Source organism: Haplochromis burtoni, unplaced genomic scaffold, assembly GCF_018398535.1.
Source record: "Haplochromis burtoni strain Fernald_Lab_line unplaced genomic scaffold, NCSU_Asbu1 Contig_154, whole genome shotgun sequence".
Classification (NCBI taxonomy): Eukaryota; Metazoa; Chordata; class Actinopteri; order Cichliformes; family Cichlidae; genus Haplochromis; species Haplochromis burtoni.
Genome location: NW_024582515.1, coordinates 1320060 through 1336167, shown reverse-complemented (window position 1 = coordinate 1336167; position 16108 = coordinate 1320060). Strand labels below are relative to the sequence as shown.

General features: G+C 40.1%; 2 protein-coding genes across 2 annotated transcripts in view; both read left to right on the top strand.

Annotated features, from left to right (window-relative positions):
• Positions 1-2993, top strand: part of LOC102310984 (mitogen-activated protein kinase kinase kinase kinase 4) — a gene marked incomplete in the record, with an annotated part of 101660 nt that extends 98667 nt beyond the window's left edge. Inside the window, 1 exon segment of the mRNA XM_005932555.3 lies at positions 1-2993.
• Positions 2994-7023: 4030 nt separating this feature from the next.
• On the top strand, positions 7024-13923 carry LOC102310669 (interleukin-1 receptor type 2). Its single transcript, XM_005932554.3, has 10 exons — positions 7024-7128; positions 9218-9311; positions 10398-10656; positions 11053-11227; positions 11369-11546; positions 12001-12090; positions 12281-12346; positions 12479-12614; positions 13157-13302; positions 13475-13923. Exons 2-10 carry the CDS (start codon positions 9227-9229, stop codon positions 13618-13620), a joined length of 1281 nt encoding a protein of 426 aa, XP_005932616.1. The 5' UTR covers positions 7024-7128; positions 9218-9226; the 3' UTR covers positions 13621-13923.
• Positions 13924-16108: the final 2185 nt, after the last annotated feature.

The window sequence follows — 16108 nt, the reverse complement described above, 5'->3', positions numbered from 1 at the left end:
CCTTTGCCCCATGTTCCCACCATCCGCCCCTTCTTGTGAGCGTGGGGCTGGTGGGGCTCTAGAGTGTGTTGTATTAATGCTACAGTAGTGTGTGTGTGTGTGTGTGTGTGTGTGTGTGTGTGTGTGTGTGTGTGTGTGTAAATGTACTTCTGTTTGGTCCACCTACTGCTAACATGCTGGTTTGTCCAATGAGCTGGAGGCTCAGTGACAAGCATGAGAAAGGGACCTAATATTAAGTTTAGGTTGACAGGACTCAAACATGAGGGTGTGTGCGTGCGTGTGTGTGGTTGAAGTATAGTGTTGTATCGGACAGGCGCTTTAAAAAGAAGGGGAGGGCGGAGAGAGTTGGTGTAGGTGATGGATTTCAGAATAGTATTTTTTGAATCATTATTATTCCTTGAAGATAAGTGTAACTATGTGGAGTTAAACATGTCTTTTACCTTGTTTTTTTTAATCATTCACACACATCCACCTACACAACTTGCTTGCTCTAAACCCACAGAAGTGTAAGGTGTGTCCGTATGAAAAGAATGCAATGCGGGTGTGATCCAAAATATTAAATAAAGTGTCTATGTACAAATAAAGCTTTGGGAACTTTTGTCGTGTCGGACCGGCGGCGGGGAAGCATGACGACCCGATCTTAACTCGAGAAACTTGAACTGCTGTGAATAAACAGATATAACGTGGAGAGAGGGGAAAAAATCGAGAGATAATGTAGATGAGAAAGTTTAGTACGTGTATGTGTGCGCGTGTGCCGTCAACAGTTCGGCATCGCTTTGGGTTTAAGTGGCAGAGAGGTAAACACGTGGTTGGCGGGTTTGTTTTGGCACAGGAGGCGGAGTTCCATCTTCCATTTCATGACTTCGACTCATTTCATGCTTCATTTAGAACATTTGTATGTATTCAATGCACTAAGTGTCAAGAATGTAGAAAGACTTATTACTGTGTGGTGGTCCAAGGCATGAGATGACGTTTTTGCTTTGTATCTTGTCACGAGTGATCAATCCTAGGTGTTCGGTTTTGGAGTCGAAGCTGCGGCGGCGGCAGCAGAGCCTCTGCGTCAGATGTACATATTTCGATTCCGTATTTGTTTCGCAGCCTTCGGCAATCTGTGTGTCAGAGCTGAGGAGCGTTTCTCGCGGCTTTCCCGTTCCAACGAGAACACGCGCTCCTTTATTGATTCAGCACTCAGACTCTGGATTTCAGTGTTACTGTGATGAAGTGTCTCCAAACAGGCAACACTGAGCAGAGATTTTTCCCTCACTCGGCTGTTTGTGAAGGAACTGACGAGAGAATCCCCATTTTTCTTTTTTTTTATAGGAAGGAATAGTTTGTCTATTTTGTGCCCCTCCCTAACCCCCTCATGCCCCACTCCAGCTGTTATTGAAGTTCCCTGTATGCGAAAGACTGAGCAACAACCTTCGGCATGGACGATCTTTGCCCAGCTGGATTTTTTCCTTCCTTTTTTGCAATGATTCTCATCATTTGCTCACAGGAAGAGCAAGGGGAGAGTCCGATCTATGACGTCATATCCAAACACACCTTTTGTCAGGACACAAACAAGCTTATCTTGGGTGTTTTCCCTCCTTGACGATAAGGTTACTGTTGGTCACTTAGTTTATGTCTCTGTATGGAGAAGCCGTTCGGGCCCCAGTGCTTTTGTCTGAGGTCTGCATGTGCAGTAATGCTCGGTGTGTGTCTCTTCTTGCATCAAGGCCTTGATGAGTGGCTGTATTGAATTCATGAAAATAATTTGTGGCTATTATCAATATTCTTATTGATCTAAGGAAAGAAACGAGCCGATTGAGACGAATCAGTCGCTTGCAGGCTTGTGTTGGAAAAAGTGCCAAGAGGGCAGCATTTAAAACGTGTAAACCTGTTGTTATAAGAACCACTACTTGGAAATCCTTTCTTTCAAAAAATAAAAACAACAAAAAAACTTAAAAAATCACTCGAAGCATTGTGTATTCTTAAGTTTTAGAGCTAGTTGAGAAGCTTAACAATAGTTTCTGTTGTTTCTGTAAGTCTATGTAAACGTAACTATGCGACTGCGGTGGTTTAATATTATTACACTCACCTTAGGTGGAGAAACTGTTTACAGAGGCAATGTTTTGTTACACTAATGTGCATCATGGTATTTATGTTTGAGAGCATAATGCATCTTAGTTCTTTAACTCATACTTTCTGCTTTTTGAGCCCACTTTTTATTGGATATTTTAAATTTTTCGTTAGTTTTTATTTATTTTTCTTTGTCATTTCTCCCACCCCTGCTAACTTTTTCCACAACAAAGAACACACGTGTTGTTCATTTCAGGTATTCACACAACGCTGCTTCAACATGGAAACATTACAGTAACGTTCCTTGCAGGCTTGGACGTGAGGCAACGTGTTTTTTCCTCTGCTGTTTCTGCCGTGCTACTCTAACTTATGTCCTCTCTGTGTATGACAGGAAGTCATGTATTTTCCTGAAAGTTTTTTGTTTTGTTTTCTTTGAATAAACTTTAAAAGTAATTTTAAAACAACAATGTTGTGCCCTTTCGTCTTTGGCCTCTCTGTGATGTTTGCTCCCCAAGTACACGCACGCACATTGAAAACAGACATGTTGTAACAGGTGTTGGCTAACAGACCAAAATGGAACACATCAGTTGCATGTATGGGGCGATTTCGACAAATGCTTTGTTTGTGGAAATTGTGCATATTGTTTTCAGACAAAATTACCATTTCCGCTCAGCTACACGATGCAATGCACTAAAAAAAAAGCTTGGATTATATTGATTGTTCCTTTATTCACGACACGGTAAAGTCCAGTTATCTTACTGGCATGTTGTAAATTCTGAATTCTTGTCGAGCTCAGCTAAAAAGGGAAGTAATAAGAAAAGGTAATTTTCTCAGAATATCTTGTGCAAGAGGATATTCATTCACACGAACAGCTCACTCTCTGAAAGATAACAGCTTTTAATTATTTATATTCAATTCAATTTTATTTATACAGCACCAAGTTATGACAGTCCCCTCAAGGTGCTTTATTTTGTAAGGTAAAGGAACTACAGTAATACAGAGAAAACACAACAATCAGACAGCCCCCTACAAGCAAGCACTTGGCGACAATAGGAAGGAAGGAACCTCCTGCAGAACCAGACTCGGGTAGGGGCCGATTGGGGCTCTCTGAAAGTGTTGTTTTCTGTGCAATCACGTGCACCACTCAGTGCATTTAGGCATATATCAAGATGTATTACATATCATGACTTCCTGCTGAAGCTGAACATGAATGGCAATGTTATTAATGAAGCTTATGCGCAAGTTCAATAAGGAAGATCTCAGAGGCTTTCCCACGTATACAACATTCACCCATATACTTGTTTTTATGTCCGAGTGCTTACTGCATCACAGTAAGACACATTCACACTCTGATAATGCAGTGTTGAACTCCCATACCCAGTCACCGCAATGATGCTAAAAGTCAAAAGTGAATGTCCAGACTGTTTTGAGCCGATAGGAAGGCAATAAAAATAATAATAATAATAATGCACTCATCTAAGAACTGGAAACTAAGACTTCAGTTCTCACGGGTTCACTAAAAGTTGAAAATTGGAAGAATGCTGGTCGGCTGAGTCTGCTGGATGGTAGGTGCATTGGTGTGGATGATATTTTCCTGCACCACTTAGCCCAGGGGTGTCAAACTCCAGGCCTCGAGGGCCGGTGTCCTGCAGGTTTTAACTCTCACCCTGGGTCAGCACATCTGACTCAAATGATTAGTTCATTACCAGGCCTCTGGAGAACTTCAAGACATGCTGAGGTGGTAATTTAGCCATTTGAATCAGTTGTGTTGGATCAAGGACACATCTAAAACCTGCAGGACACTGGCCCTCGAGGCTTGGAGTTCTACACCCCTGACTTAGCTCATGAGCACAGTGTACTCCTCGTCTGATGGCTGCTTTCAGCACAAAGCTCAAATCTTCTCAACTTCACACTACTCCGGGTTTGGGGTCAGCTTTAATTTAGTTTAACTGCTCTGGCCGACTCCATGCAACCTGTAGTTTGTCTAGTCTGTCACACTGGGTGATGAAACAATGGCATTTATTGTCTGTGTCGTTTCCTGTGAGCAGCAGATTTTACAGCACATGGGGAGTCGAATCTCACCTTCTTAGATGTTTTTTTAATGTACAAATGTCAGTTTACATACTTGGTTCACAGATGGTAGCCCTGTAATAATAAATAACGGTGAAAAAATATGAAAACAATTAAACGTGTTTTTAAGCTCACTTCTTGGTTCTGCATTTGTTCTGTGCCCCCAAAAGGAAGTGCTCTTTTCAGTTAAGCACGACATTGTCAATTAATATTCAGCTGATCAACAGGTTCTTAAACAGAAATTGGCCTGTTGCTGGATGTCGACTCCCTAGAAGGTGGATTTCTTAGCACCGGACAGGAAAGCCAACGTGTCAAACTGTTTAGTCATCTATCCAGTACTGCTATCTACAGATGCTGAGGCGAACTCGAAAATTCCCAAAACACGCAACATCTTCTGCTTCCTCAAAGTCCGGTCATCAAAGGAACGGCATGTTCTGTCTTGGTCTCCTTTTAACCTGCATGCGTTAAAGATACTGGCTAATTTGGATATATGCGTTTATGTGTGTGTGTGTGTGTGTGTGTGTGTGTGATAAAGGCCTGTGCATAGCTGTGCATTATCCGCCCCGTTCCTGTCTTCTGATACCAAGTGTGTAATAAATATTGTTATTTTTGTTGGATAAACTATTTGGAAAAGGCTACAGCAACCAAAAAAATGTGTATCTCTGGCCTACATGTCAACACTCATACGTTTGCATGTTTGCAAATTTCCTGAATGCATAAATATTACCTTAATGGGAAACTATCGTAGTTTTACACAAAATGTCACACGTGACACAGCTGCTAAAGCAGGTTTTGATAAAGGAGATGGTCGAGGATAATGGGACTCATGAGTTTGCAGGTGGAGGATTACAGGATTACACATTATATGGATACACTGGGCTAAAGTTCAAAAGGACTGTGACACAAAGTTGCCATTTTCTAGAATGTAGTCAAGTACTGTTATTTACATGTGCTGGTCTCACTTGTAATCAAATACACTGAATCTAAACAGGAACCTTTTCCTGTGTTGTGAACACTACCCTGACATGGGATTATTTCCCATCACTTCCATCACTTCAGTGTTTTCATGTCATACATACGCATACACCTACACTGGAAAATGTCCAGTCAGGATCAAAGTGAGCAATGCAGGATTAATGCGCAAGAGATGGACGCTGTATTTGCTATGCAAGGAGATGACAGAGCAATGAGTCACTGCAATACTACGGAGCTGTGTTTTAATAATAATAACTGCAAAGCTGGATGCCAATTTTCTCTTCTAACGAACACAGTTTATATTTGTGGATTTTGGAAAATCTACTGCAATGATATTTCTGCTTATAAGACTAGATGAAATAAAATAAAACTATACTGCAATTGTCTTTTGTTCTAGTTATACGGAGGGCAAGCTTTGTGGACATGTGCAGAACTTATGCATATCATTTTCTAAATGTTTGAGTAAACAAATTTGGCCGAGGGAAACAAAAAACCTCAAAATGGACGAGTTTGGATCCTTTCTTTTCTTTTTTCTTAAACAAATTACACTTTTTAAATGTAAAATAAATGTATAATTTTTAATGCAGCGTCTAAGTAGGTTTCTGTTTTTCAGTAGTATATAGTGTGACCTAATGTAAGCTTATTGTGTTAAATTGCAAACCAGTTATTAGAAAAAGCCTTTAAAACTATTTCAGTGCTAAATCCAATAACACTGCCAGGCTGATTGTCTGAGGCATCCACCTCTGAGCTAGATTATTCTCTCAAAATACATAATATAAATAAAAGGTAATACTTTATATCAGTGCCACACTGTTAAGCATTAATAATGTATTAGCAAGTACTTCATTCAGCATTTATATATCATTACACCTCCTCAGTATGCCATTTATAAATACAGATATATTCATCCATCTGTTACTGTTACACTTTGTACAGCCATGAGTGCTACACCATCAGTGCTAGTAATAATCATAATCATAATAATATCTGTATTTATAAATGGCATACTGAGGAGGAGTAATGATATATAAATGATGAATAAAGTAGTTGCAAATGTCTTTGGATCCCTCGAAGAAAAGTTTATATTTCTTATAATAAGAACATTGAAATCCAGAATTCCAGTAATATTATGACTAAAGGTTTAGATCCCAAATGAGTAACAGTTTCAGCTACGCTAACATTAAATCATTTATCATGTCGACATCAGCAAAACTGCTGCTTTTCTTGTTTCTGCTTAGTGAAATGTCAAACGCTCCCTGCTTATGTGAAGGTGTGCACGCTCACATACTGTAGAAGGTGTCGCCACAGCTGGTGAGCTGTCCTACTCCACCAGTTTAATCACAACTGTGAATAAACAAATTGCCTTATTGTGTCCAAATTGCTTAGAGCTTGTGAGAAAGAGTGGTAAGAAAGCAGAAAGGTTTTGAGGGTCTTTTAAATGACAGCTTTTCAATGAACACAATTTTTAAAAAGTAATTTCAGAACCACAGTGAAAGTACAAAACCCTTTATGACGGGGTGGCTAAAGGCAGCTCAATATCTCAACAGGGGGAACTGCCTGCATGGCTCCACACAGCATTGCTGGCTGTGAGTACATTGTGACGCTCGTGATGATGTGTGTTCATGTGTTAAAACAAACAGAGATGTCCATGCAGACACAAGCAGCAGCTCATTCCAGTGAGCAACAGCTGTAAACAGATGTAAGACAAGAATGCTGCCTTTAGACTCTGGAAACTGTTTGGAAATCATTATAGGTCTTCTTCCACAGTGCATCTGAGTGGGTTTGTGTATATACTGTGTGTTTGGAGTCACCAGACTAGAGTGGTGAGCTGTACATCATACTGCATTACATTGGGAAACCTGAGAAATTTCCACCTCAGAGGGGTGGGAACATTGAAAAGAGACTGCAGGTTTCCCCTGAGCCAATAGGAAACAGATCATTTGCTGCTTCAGTCCACGCTGTCACCACATCTACCTGTCACCAGTGTCACACTGCCAGGACCACTGCCACGCTCACCTTTACACCGTGAGTATACTGCATTGCTGTGTATGTAATCATAGGAAAGTAAGGTTAAGTACACGCGTGCGCCGTATTTATATGTACACACATATGGTTGCTTATATAACAAAACTGCCTAACTATTATATATAACTTTTTAACAATAATACGCTTGTTATGTACTAATAAGTACTGAAAATTCCATATTTTATTCTGTTTTGTCATATTTGCAACCATTTACATTGCAGGGTTTTACTGTCACAGCATGTTTACTTTAAATATTTCATTTGTTGCACAAATGTTTAAATCTACTTAGTTTGCAACAAATCGAGACTTTAGAGTTTATCCAAAACTACTATAATAAAATATTTGTATGGGTGCACTGTAGGAAAAAAGACCGACAGACCGACAGTTCTACTGAATCAAACAAGGATGTGTATAGTTTTTTTCTTAAATAAGTGATTTTCACGATAAATGCAAAGGCATCCGCAACTTAATGTCGAATTAAGTCGCCATCATTGCGTTAATAATTTGAGATATATTTTTGAAGTGGAGGTCAAATTCTCTAGTTTCGTCGTAGACTGTGTGAATACAAAAGATTCATTTAATTATGAAATATTGAGCTTATCATAAGAGCACATGCAGTATTTATAATATTATACTTAAACTGAAGGAAACTACAGATAGCATTGTAAGCTTAATATGGGTTTGGCAGTAGCAGTAAAAAAAACTGTCACAATAAATGAGTTATAAAATTGTTCTCGGCTTTAATCGAAACTCTTAATCCTGGAAAATGTGTCAGTGCATTGTGACTTGTGTATGCATATTCATCTACAACACTGGCACTCCCACACTTTATGGGCCTTCCTTTTAATGACACATGGAAGATTTCAGCGTGGAAAAGATTTATCACACGCGCATGTGTGTGGCACTCGTGTCTGTCTGTGTGTAAGAGAGAGCGAGAAAATGTTCACTTCTCTCAGCTGATCTTTGTAATCGGAGGAGAAAACAGAAGCGAAAATCCACTTGTTTCCATGGAAACAAAACTATGGAAATCTTACCTAACAAAATGCATTTAAATACGATACAGAAAACTTTCAAAGTATGCTATATACTACTATATGTGTGCAAATAGGATACAGTAAACAGACTATATTTAGAAAAAATTAAATACAAGTAGACCTTACACTAATGTTATTATGTAGCACTTTTATGCGTCTTTAAATCACAGGCCTCGAGGGCCGGTGTCCTGCAGCTTTTAGATATAGCCGTGATCCAACACAGCTGGTTTAAATTACCTCTCCAGAATCCTGGTAATGAACTAACCCTTTGATTCAGGTGTGTTGGCCCAGAGTGAGATCTAAAAGCTGCAACAACTGGCCCTTGAGGCCTGGAGTTCCCCACCCCTGCTAAATGTATATTTATTGTTGACTGAATATGCAATATATTACCAAATTGTTGCCCTGATCTTAATAAAAATCGCTATAGGTTACACCTGTCCTCACTACTAGTTTAGGTCTTTAGTATTGGAATAAAAAAATAGTAGCTAAACCCCAATTTATCACTAAGCCATTCTGTTCATTCGAACATCAAAAACATATTTTAATAGTACATCTTTAGTCCAGTTACTATTGTTATTCATTTTACTGACCTATGATGTGAGTGACTTTAAAAGGTTTAATATGAGTCATCCCATGTGGTGCCATTGGTAAACTCCCTAAATTTGACTCTAGGATGTGGGGGCGAGATGAAGTGTATTGCCGACATCTTTGATGATGATGTGCTGATGTCACAACCTCTACAATCTGAAAAGAGTTTGCATAAAAGCCGATTTGGTTAAAGCTTTATGAGGCGAGGACACTTATACCTCAGCAGCCCAGTGTTTAAAGGCTCTTGTCCGGATAACATTTGAAGTTTTTCCTTTGTTATTTTTCTGGCCTTCGATGCCCTTTTTTATCCTCTCTGTGGGTTATTTTTTCTCTTAAGCCTTTTCTTTAATGTTTTACTGGAAAAAACATTTAAGCTGGAAAGCTGGAAGCAACTGAACCAACTTGTTTAAACTTCACTACAAGTTTTGCTGGTGGATGTTTTATTTCAGACGTTTGTCTCCCTGCAGACTGCCATCATGGTCTTTTTGCCTTTAACATGTGCTGTGGTCATCATCAGCTGCGTTTATGGAAGACCTCCATTACCTCCTTTGCCAACGAAAGGTGAGCTTGCAGCAGCTACACTACACACACTGCATACTGTAAGAGGCAGTAGTATTCATCACAGAGAGAATGCATTGTGATCATCACAGTATTACAGCGGGGTGATCTTGCTTTTTAGACAGATATCTTATTACAGCAGACTCCATGATCATCACCCACTCTACATATGTTTACATGTAGATGCTGGGGCGCGATCTTTCAAGCCCTACAGGTACAGCCGTTACCAAAATTATTAGAACGAGAAAACACAAAGAAGGCTGTCAAAAAGTTCTTTAAAACTAAAAATTATAGCTATATATTTGGCAAATTATTAGGTACGGCATCTTCATCAAAAAATTATAATGTGCTTTTTCGTAAAAGTGTAAAGGAAAAAAAAATCTGATAATTATATTCTAACATTAAAAAATAGAATTTGGATCTCAGAGCTTGATCATACTGGTTGCTTAACCATTGCAGAAACATCAAAAGTGTTACTGTGATGGTTAAGCAAGATCAACCTTTCACCGGGTGGAGGTCTAATAAATGTTGAGCACTGTAGGTGCTCAAATGTTGAGCACTGTAGGTGGTGTGTTGGAGGGACTGAAAGAGGTTTTTGATAATACTGACTTAATGCTCATGTGACAGTGTGACTGCCTTGTGAGAATCACACTTTATGAGTTGCACTGCTAGATTTTTTTTGCACGTGTCGTTTCTAATCACTACATGGTACATAAGTACTTATAGTACTTATGTACTATAAGTTACTAATGTTGACGGTTACTGAAGTTTGCTTATATCAGCAAATGGGATGGCACTTACTGATGTTAGTGTCCAGAGGTCTGTTGCACTAAAATTGAAATGTTAAATGTTAAAAATTAGTCAGATAGAGCTGAAAACAATCTAAAAAAAGTCAGCCACTTTCAGAATGAAGATTTCTTGGTTACCTTTGTAACAATAGACAAATACATACATAGAATTTTAATAGTAGATACTGGGGTCATCAAAGTATTCTTCTAATCAGTGCATCCCGAGTCAATAAACTTTGCTGTTCTGAGAACATGCACATCTTTACACAGTTACTCATTTTGAGTGATGCTTTTGTTGCAGATGGCTGCTACCTGGTCGATCCAGAGGTGGCGACATTCAGAGTGGAGGGTGAAGCAGTAATCCTCTCTTTCCCGATATTCAGCCATGTTCTTGAAAAACGCAACATTGCCCCCCCAACCGCTGAGTACTCCATCACCAAGGACAATGAGATGGAGGGCACAAACTATCAGGGTGAAGGACGTGTTCAGCAGCAGGATAACCAGCTGTGGCTCCTCCCAGCTGTGGCTTCAGACTCAGGGAAATACACCTGCACATACAGGTAGTTAACCAGAGTCAAGAGAAATGATCTCTCCAAGTAACAAGACCGTTCATTCCACAGGTGATGCTGGTAAAACTAGCAAAAGCTGATAAGTAATCTGATAGGAACAAATGACAACATTGTTTAGTTTTTATGTCCAACACTTAAACATGCAATGATTACCTAAAATAAAAGTATTATTTTTCACATTTCAATTTTTACAATTTTTTTTAAACTACTTGCTGTTTTGTTAGAAATTAGATGGAAAACCGCCCTCCCTCCAATTTACAGACAGGGTGGCTACAAAGCAACATATCAGAAACTAGCATAAAATATGTTTCTTTTTATACTTTCCTCTCCGGATTGAAACTTTCAAACTGGAGAAAACGTGGTCACTTGTAACACTTTTGTTTCCAGAAATGAGACCTACTGCGTAACTGGAAGTATCAAGCTGCACGTGTACAAGCCCACTTTAGTAGACATGAAAAAGCTGACGCATAAAGTGACAGCCGCAGTGGGAGAGACGCTGACATTAGAGTGTCCATCTCTGCGTAACTTCAACAAGACGGACAGCATGATAGAGTGGTACAAGGTGAGTGAACGAACCTGTCGGCGCTTGGCAAGGAACTTTCTGCCTGATGCGGTTGACAGTGATATTTTTTTACACTCTTTTGAGGTAATCGGCTAAGGCTGGTAGTGATGAGTCATTTAACCACATGCTGCCTTCTTGCAGGACTCCAACACCACTGCTCCTCCAGCAGGCAGAGCAGGGTCCTTCCAACAGCACAGAGGCAAACTGATGATCCCAGCTGTGAAGCGAACCCATGCAGGCATCTACACCTGCAAGCTCAGGGTGCGCATTAACAACCAGCTGTACAAAGTCAGCAGAGTCTATCTTCTCCATGTGCAAGGTTTGTGATCTGCAAAGTCATGCATGTGCTGAGAAATGTGGGTTAAATAAGAGTTTTTATCTATTACATGGCTATTACTGCATTTATAGTTTTAGATTATTAAGTATAATACAACTGTCAGGCTAGAGGACAGATCACACTTACGCTTCTTTTTAATTAAAAATGCAGAGCAAATGAGAAAAAAAATCTTTAAAAAATTCATCAAATTAATACTTAAATAAGCAAATCACTTTAATTTTATGACAATGTGCAACGGTCAAGTACTCTACATAAAGATCATCAATTTACTTCTTTACAGCTAGAGCGTTGTGGTACACTGCCCTCTACTGGCCCACTAGGGAAATAGCATGGGCCGCACAGATAACTCCATCAAACACATTAATGATTATTACTGTGCCAAATAGTCCACTGTTGTTATTATTTAAGGAGCCGTTTGTTTGGATGTGTCTTCCAGGCCCTGATCCTGAGATCACAACCAAATCCACTGTGCCTAACATCTCTGTGACCTCTGACCCTGGGTTAATCAGCACCAGCACTGTCAACAGTGAGTTTTTTAATAGATATATCTATAGATAGATAGATAGATAGATAGATAGATAGATAGATAGATAGATAGATAGATAGATAGATAGATAGATAGATAGATAGATATGTTTTATTTTTTTTTTTAAATTTGATTAATTCAAATTCCCCAGAGGGACTGTTCATGAAGAAATCCCTTGTTTATGTTTTAGCTCCAATAGTTCAGCCACCTGTGATTGTTTCACCACTAAATGGAACCGTTTTTGAAAGTCCACATGGTGAGTGATAAAACTCTTTAGTCCTAAAATAAATAATAACAATACAACCTCATTCTTAAATAAACATACAACCAAACAGACTGTAAATATATATTAAATGTCTCATCTAGATTTGCCTCTGACTTTCTTTAGGTTCAGGACTGAAACTGTTCTGTCAGGTGCTCACCGAATGTCAAACAGCAGATTCTACTGAGGTCACGTGGTTGGTAAACAGCCAGACAGTGGAGTCATCGTACCTTGACAAGCGTGCTCTGCAGGGGGGAAGAAGGTAATTTTTGATTTTGTCTGCACTGGTTCTAAAATTACACGTAAACCTTATCTAACTTAAATGTAAGTTCATTACGAGTTCAACTGATGCTACTTTGGAATGATAATAGCTTCTTCGATTTTGACTGCAGGTTAGAGAATAAATGGATGGAACCATTATGAGAAAAATTGCAAAAGAAAATTCAAATGAAAGGCCAGCAGACAAACATGTGTATGTGCATGCTAAAGATAAGCCCTGTGCACCGGGGTCATCGTGCTCTTCCAAACCCACTTTGCGATCGTGCCTATTTCCAACATAACCTTTTGCGCTCCTACAGGATCTGGTCTTTAAAAAACTGTGATGGTGTCTTGCCTCTCAGACAAGTTAAATAACACATTTCTGAGAGGTTGTTATGGATATTTGATCCACCAGTATTGAAATAATCTACTACCAGGTGTTGCTAACAGCTCTGTCTCTAATGATTACTCTTTATGTGTAATCATTAGAGACACGCCTCGTTCACAGCATTAAAAACAGACGGCTGCTTGTCTCGATGTTTCCAGGGTTACCAGGGTGTCCAAAGGCTGCCAGATTGAGTTAAGGCTAATTGTCGAACCAATAACAGAAGAAGACGAGAAGTCAGAGTTAAAATGTGTCACTCAGAACAAAGGAGGAAGACGAGAAGTTGTTGCACAGCTTCGACTAGAAGGTGAGCTGTTCTTCACATCAGGCTACGAACTCTCGCAAAATTGACGACACACACAGTGTTAAGTTATATTTTTTGTCTTTGGTTTGTTGAGGTGATCTCAACAAACCAAAGACAGGACAACCAAACCTTGATATGTAAAGACACTAATCTACCTTTGCCTCTCTGTCTACAGACTCCACCTTTACATGGGTGGTTGTGGGTGCAGGGGCTGTGATCTCATTCCTCACAGTGGTCTCTGTGTTTCTCTACGTCCTCTTCAAACCTAGAAGGAAAAAGAACAGGGATTACTTTCTGGCTCGGCAGAGCAGCACCTTCTAGCTCTGACGCTGTGCACGCTCCCTCATCAGAGACCTCCTTTTAAACTTTACCTTTTACATCAAATTGTTTTTTATGCATTACTTCCGTGTGATATCCAGGAGCAGCACCATGTCTTTCTTAGGGTTGTCCATAAAATCCACTGCTAAAGGCTACTAATCAGCGAATTAATAACTTTATGCTTGTTATTGATGTTATAGTTTGCAGTGGGGATTCACTGGAATGAATTAAACAAATACCTCTCTGACACTCAAAGATGAACAATGTTTTTTGTAAGGTTAGAAGCATGTAAAAGATGAGCCGTTGTGTTACCTAGTTCTTTTACACCGAACCAAGACATGAAATCAAATTTAAGGCAACACGCCAGATGTTTGAGATACACACTGACATCACTGATGTTTTTACACATTTGGATAATGATATATCAAGACGATGAGTGGAATTTTAACTATTTCCCACCAAAACTGTAATAATGTGTTTATTCCGATTCAGTTGGCTTCAATTTCCTTTTGCGCTCAGTGTCAAGCATCAGGTCCCAGATTTCAGGTCCATCAAAAACATCTTCCTTAATTTTGGTTTCACTTTTCTCAGGACTAAAGTTGGCACAGGTGAAAACATTGCAGTAGCAAAATGCTTGTTTACCACTGTTACTGATGTGTTTATACTGTGTATGTGTTAAAAAGTGCAATAAATGTTCTCAGGGAAGCATTGTGTTCTGTTGAAGAGATTAATTTGCAAACTTTCATATCTACACATTTAAATGGAAAAACTGACTTGACCTATGTCAAGTATGTTACACATTTTTGTTTATCATCTCCATCCACTGCCATGCCTCAAAATGCCTGTGTGTACCTTTTTAAGGGGTGAAACAGAAACGCGCACCATTTCATCGAGATTTTAAGATGCAAGATTTGCAAGTGCCATCCATCCATCCATCTTCTTCTTATCCAGGGCCAGCAGAGAAGCGAAGACCTCCCTCTCCCCAGCCACCTCCTTCAGCTTGTCCAGGGGAACACCGCGGCGTTCCTAGACAAGCCGAGAGATTTAATTTCTCCAGCATGTCCCAGGTCTGCCCCGAGGCCTCCTCTCGGTGGGACATGTCTGGAACGACTCACCCAGGAGACGCCCAGGAGGCATCCTTGTCAGATGCCTGAACCACCTCAACTGGCTCCTTTCGACGTGAAGGAGGAGCAGCTCTACTCTCTCTCTTCACCGCAACAGACCGATACAGAGTCTGCATCGCTGCAGCCACAGCACCAATCCCTCTGTCGATCTCCTGTTCCCTTCTCCCGTCACTCGTGAACAGAGATGGGCAATAACGCGTTACTGTAATCCGATTACTTTTTCAAGTAATGAGTAAAGTAAGGGATTACTATTGCAAAAAGAGTAATTAGATTACTGTTACTTTCCCGTAAGCACGCTGCGTTACTGTGTTACTAAAACCGTGATTTTTTTGAGAAGGGTCTGGCTGCAGCCACTGGGGAGCGCCATATTGGGACCTCCACAGTAACCGGAAACACGTGACCTCCACAGCAGGCAGAAATACATTCCTGCATGGATCATCGACTGTGGAAACCTTGTGGCGTGTCTAGAAAATTTTTGTTTGGGGGGGCCAGGTAGAGGCACAGATTTGGAGAAGGGTGGCAGATGCAATTGTTATGTTAAAAAAAAATTCTACCAACCGTTAACCATAATTCAATAACCCTATAAACCTAATAACCGAATGCGCTTTTAACTCTTATTAGAATGAGATTTTAACCACTACGGTGTTACAGTGTTTATTCAGCATTCAAGGACATCAATATTTGCATAGTATTTTTACTGACATATAGTCAGTGTTGGGGAGTAACGGAATACATGTACCGCCGTTACGTATTTAAAATACAAAATATGAGTAACTGTATTCCGTTACAGTTACCGTTTAAAAAGGTGGTATTTAGAATACAGTTACATTGTTGAAATAAATGGATTACACGGCGGTACGCGGGTCAGGACTGTTTGGGTTTTGTTTGACAGCTACGTTCTGTTGTTCCAGGCGGCAGCGTTACGGTTGCCATGGTTACAGGGTGACACGCTCTCTCTCTCTCTCTCTTTCTGCGACTGTGTGTTTCCTGGGTGAGAGAGCGCCTTTTCGTTGTGGTTGTTGTTGTGCTAAGCTAACAGGCAGAACGCTACAAGCATAGCTCTAAAGAATGTAGCATCATGGGCAGTGTAGTCCGTGTTGCAGGGAGAATGGACTGCCATACACGTTATGGGTCTGTGAGCGCGAGGAGGGAGAAAAAGGAGAGTGGAAAAGTACGAGCTGTCATTGAGCAGAAACGGGAGCTGGAAGCATGTAAATATAATAATAACCACTTCAGCCAAGCAGAGTGCCTGACAGCCCAGTTGTAAGTAAGCTATTACGACTCGACTGTACACCGTGTTCGTGTTTTCCTCATAAAACAATAAGTTCCGTTGGAGCAGCCTTTCAACGCCTCTCTCTGTCTCTCGC

What these genes read in the sequence shown, in the direction of transcription:
- LOC102310669 (XM_005932554.3), top strand. Translation starts at nt 9,227, where the DNA reads ATGGTCTTTTTGCCTTTAACATGTGCTGTGGTCATCATCAGCTGCGTT. An exon ending in GCATGATAGAGTGGTACAAG is followed by an intron (nt 11,228 to 11,368) that starts GTGAGTGAACGA and finishes GCCTTCTTGCAG; the next exon opens with GACTCCAACACCACTGCTCC. An exon ending in CAGCACCAGCACTGTCAACA is followed by an intron (nt 12,091 to 12,280) that starts GTGAGTTTTTTA and finishes TTTATGTTTTAG; the next exon opens with CTCCAATAGTTCAGCCACCT.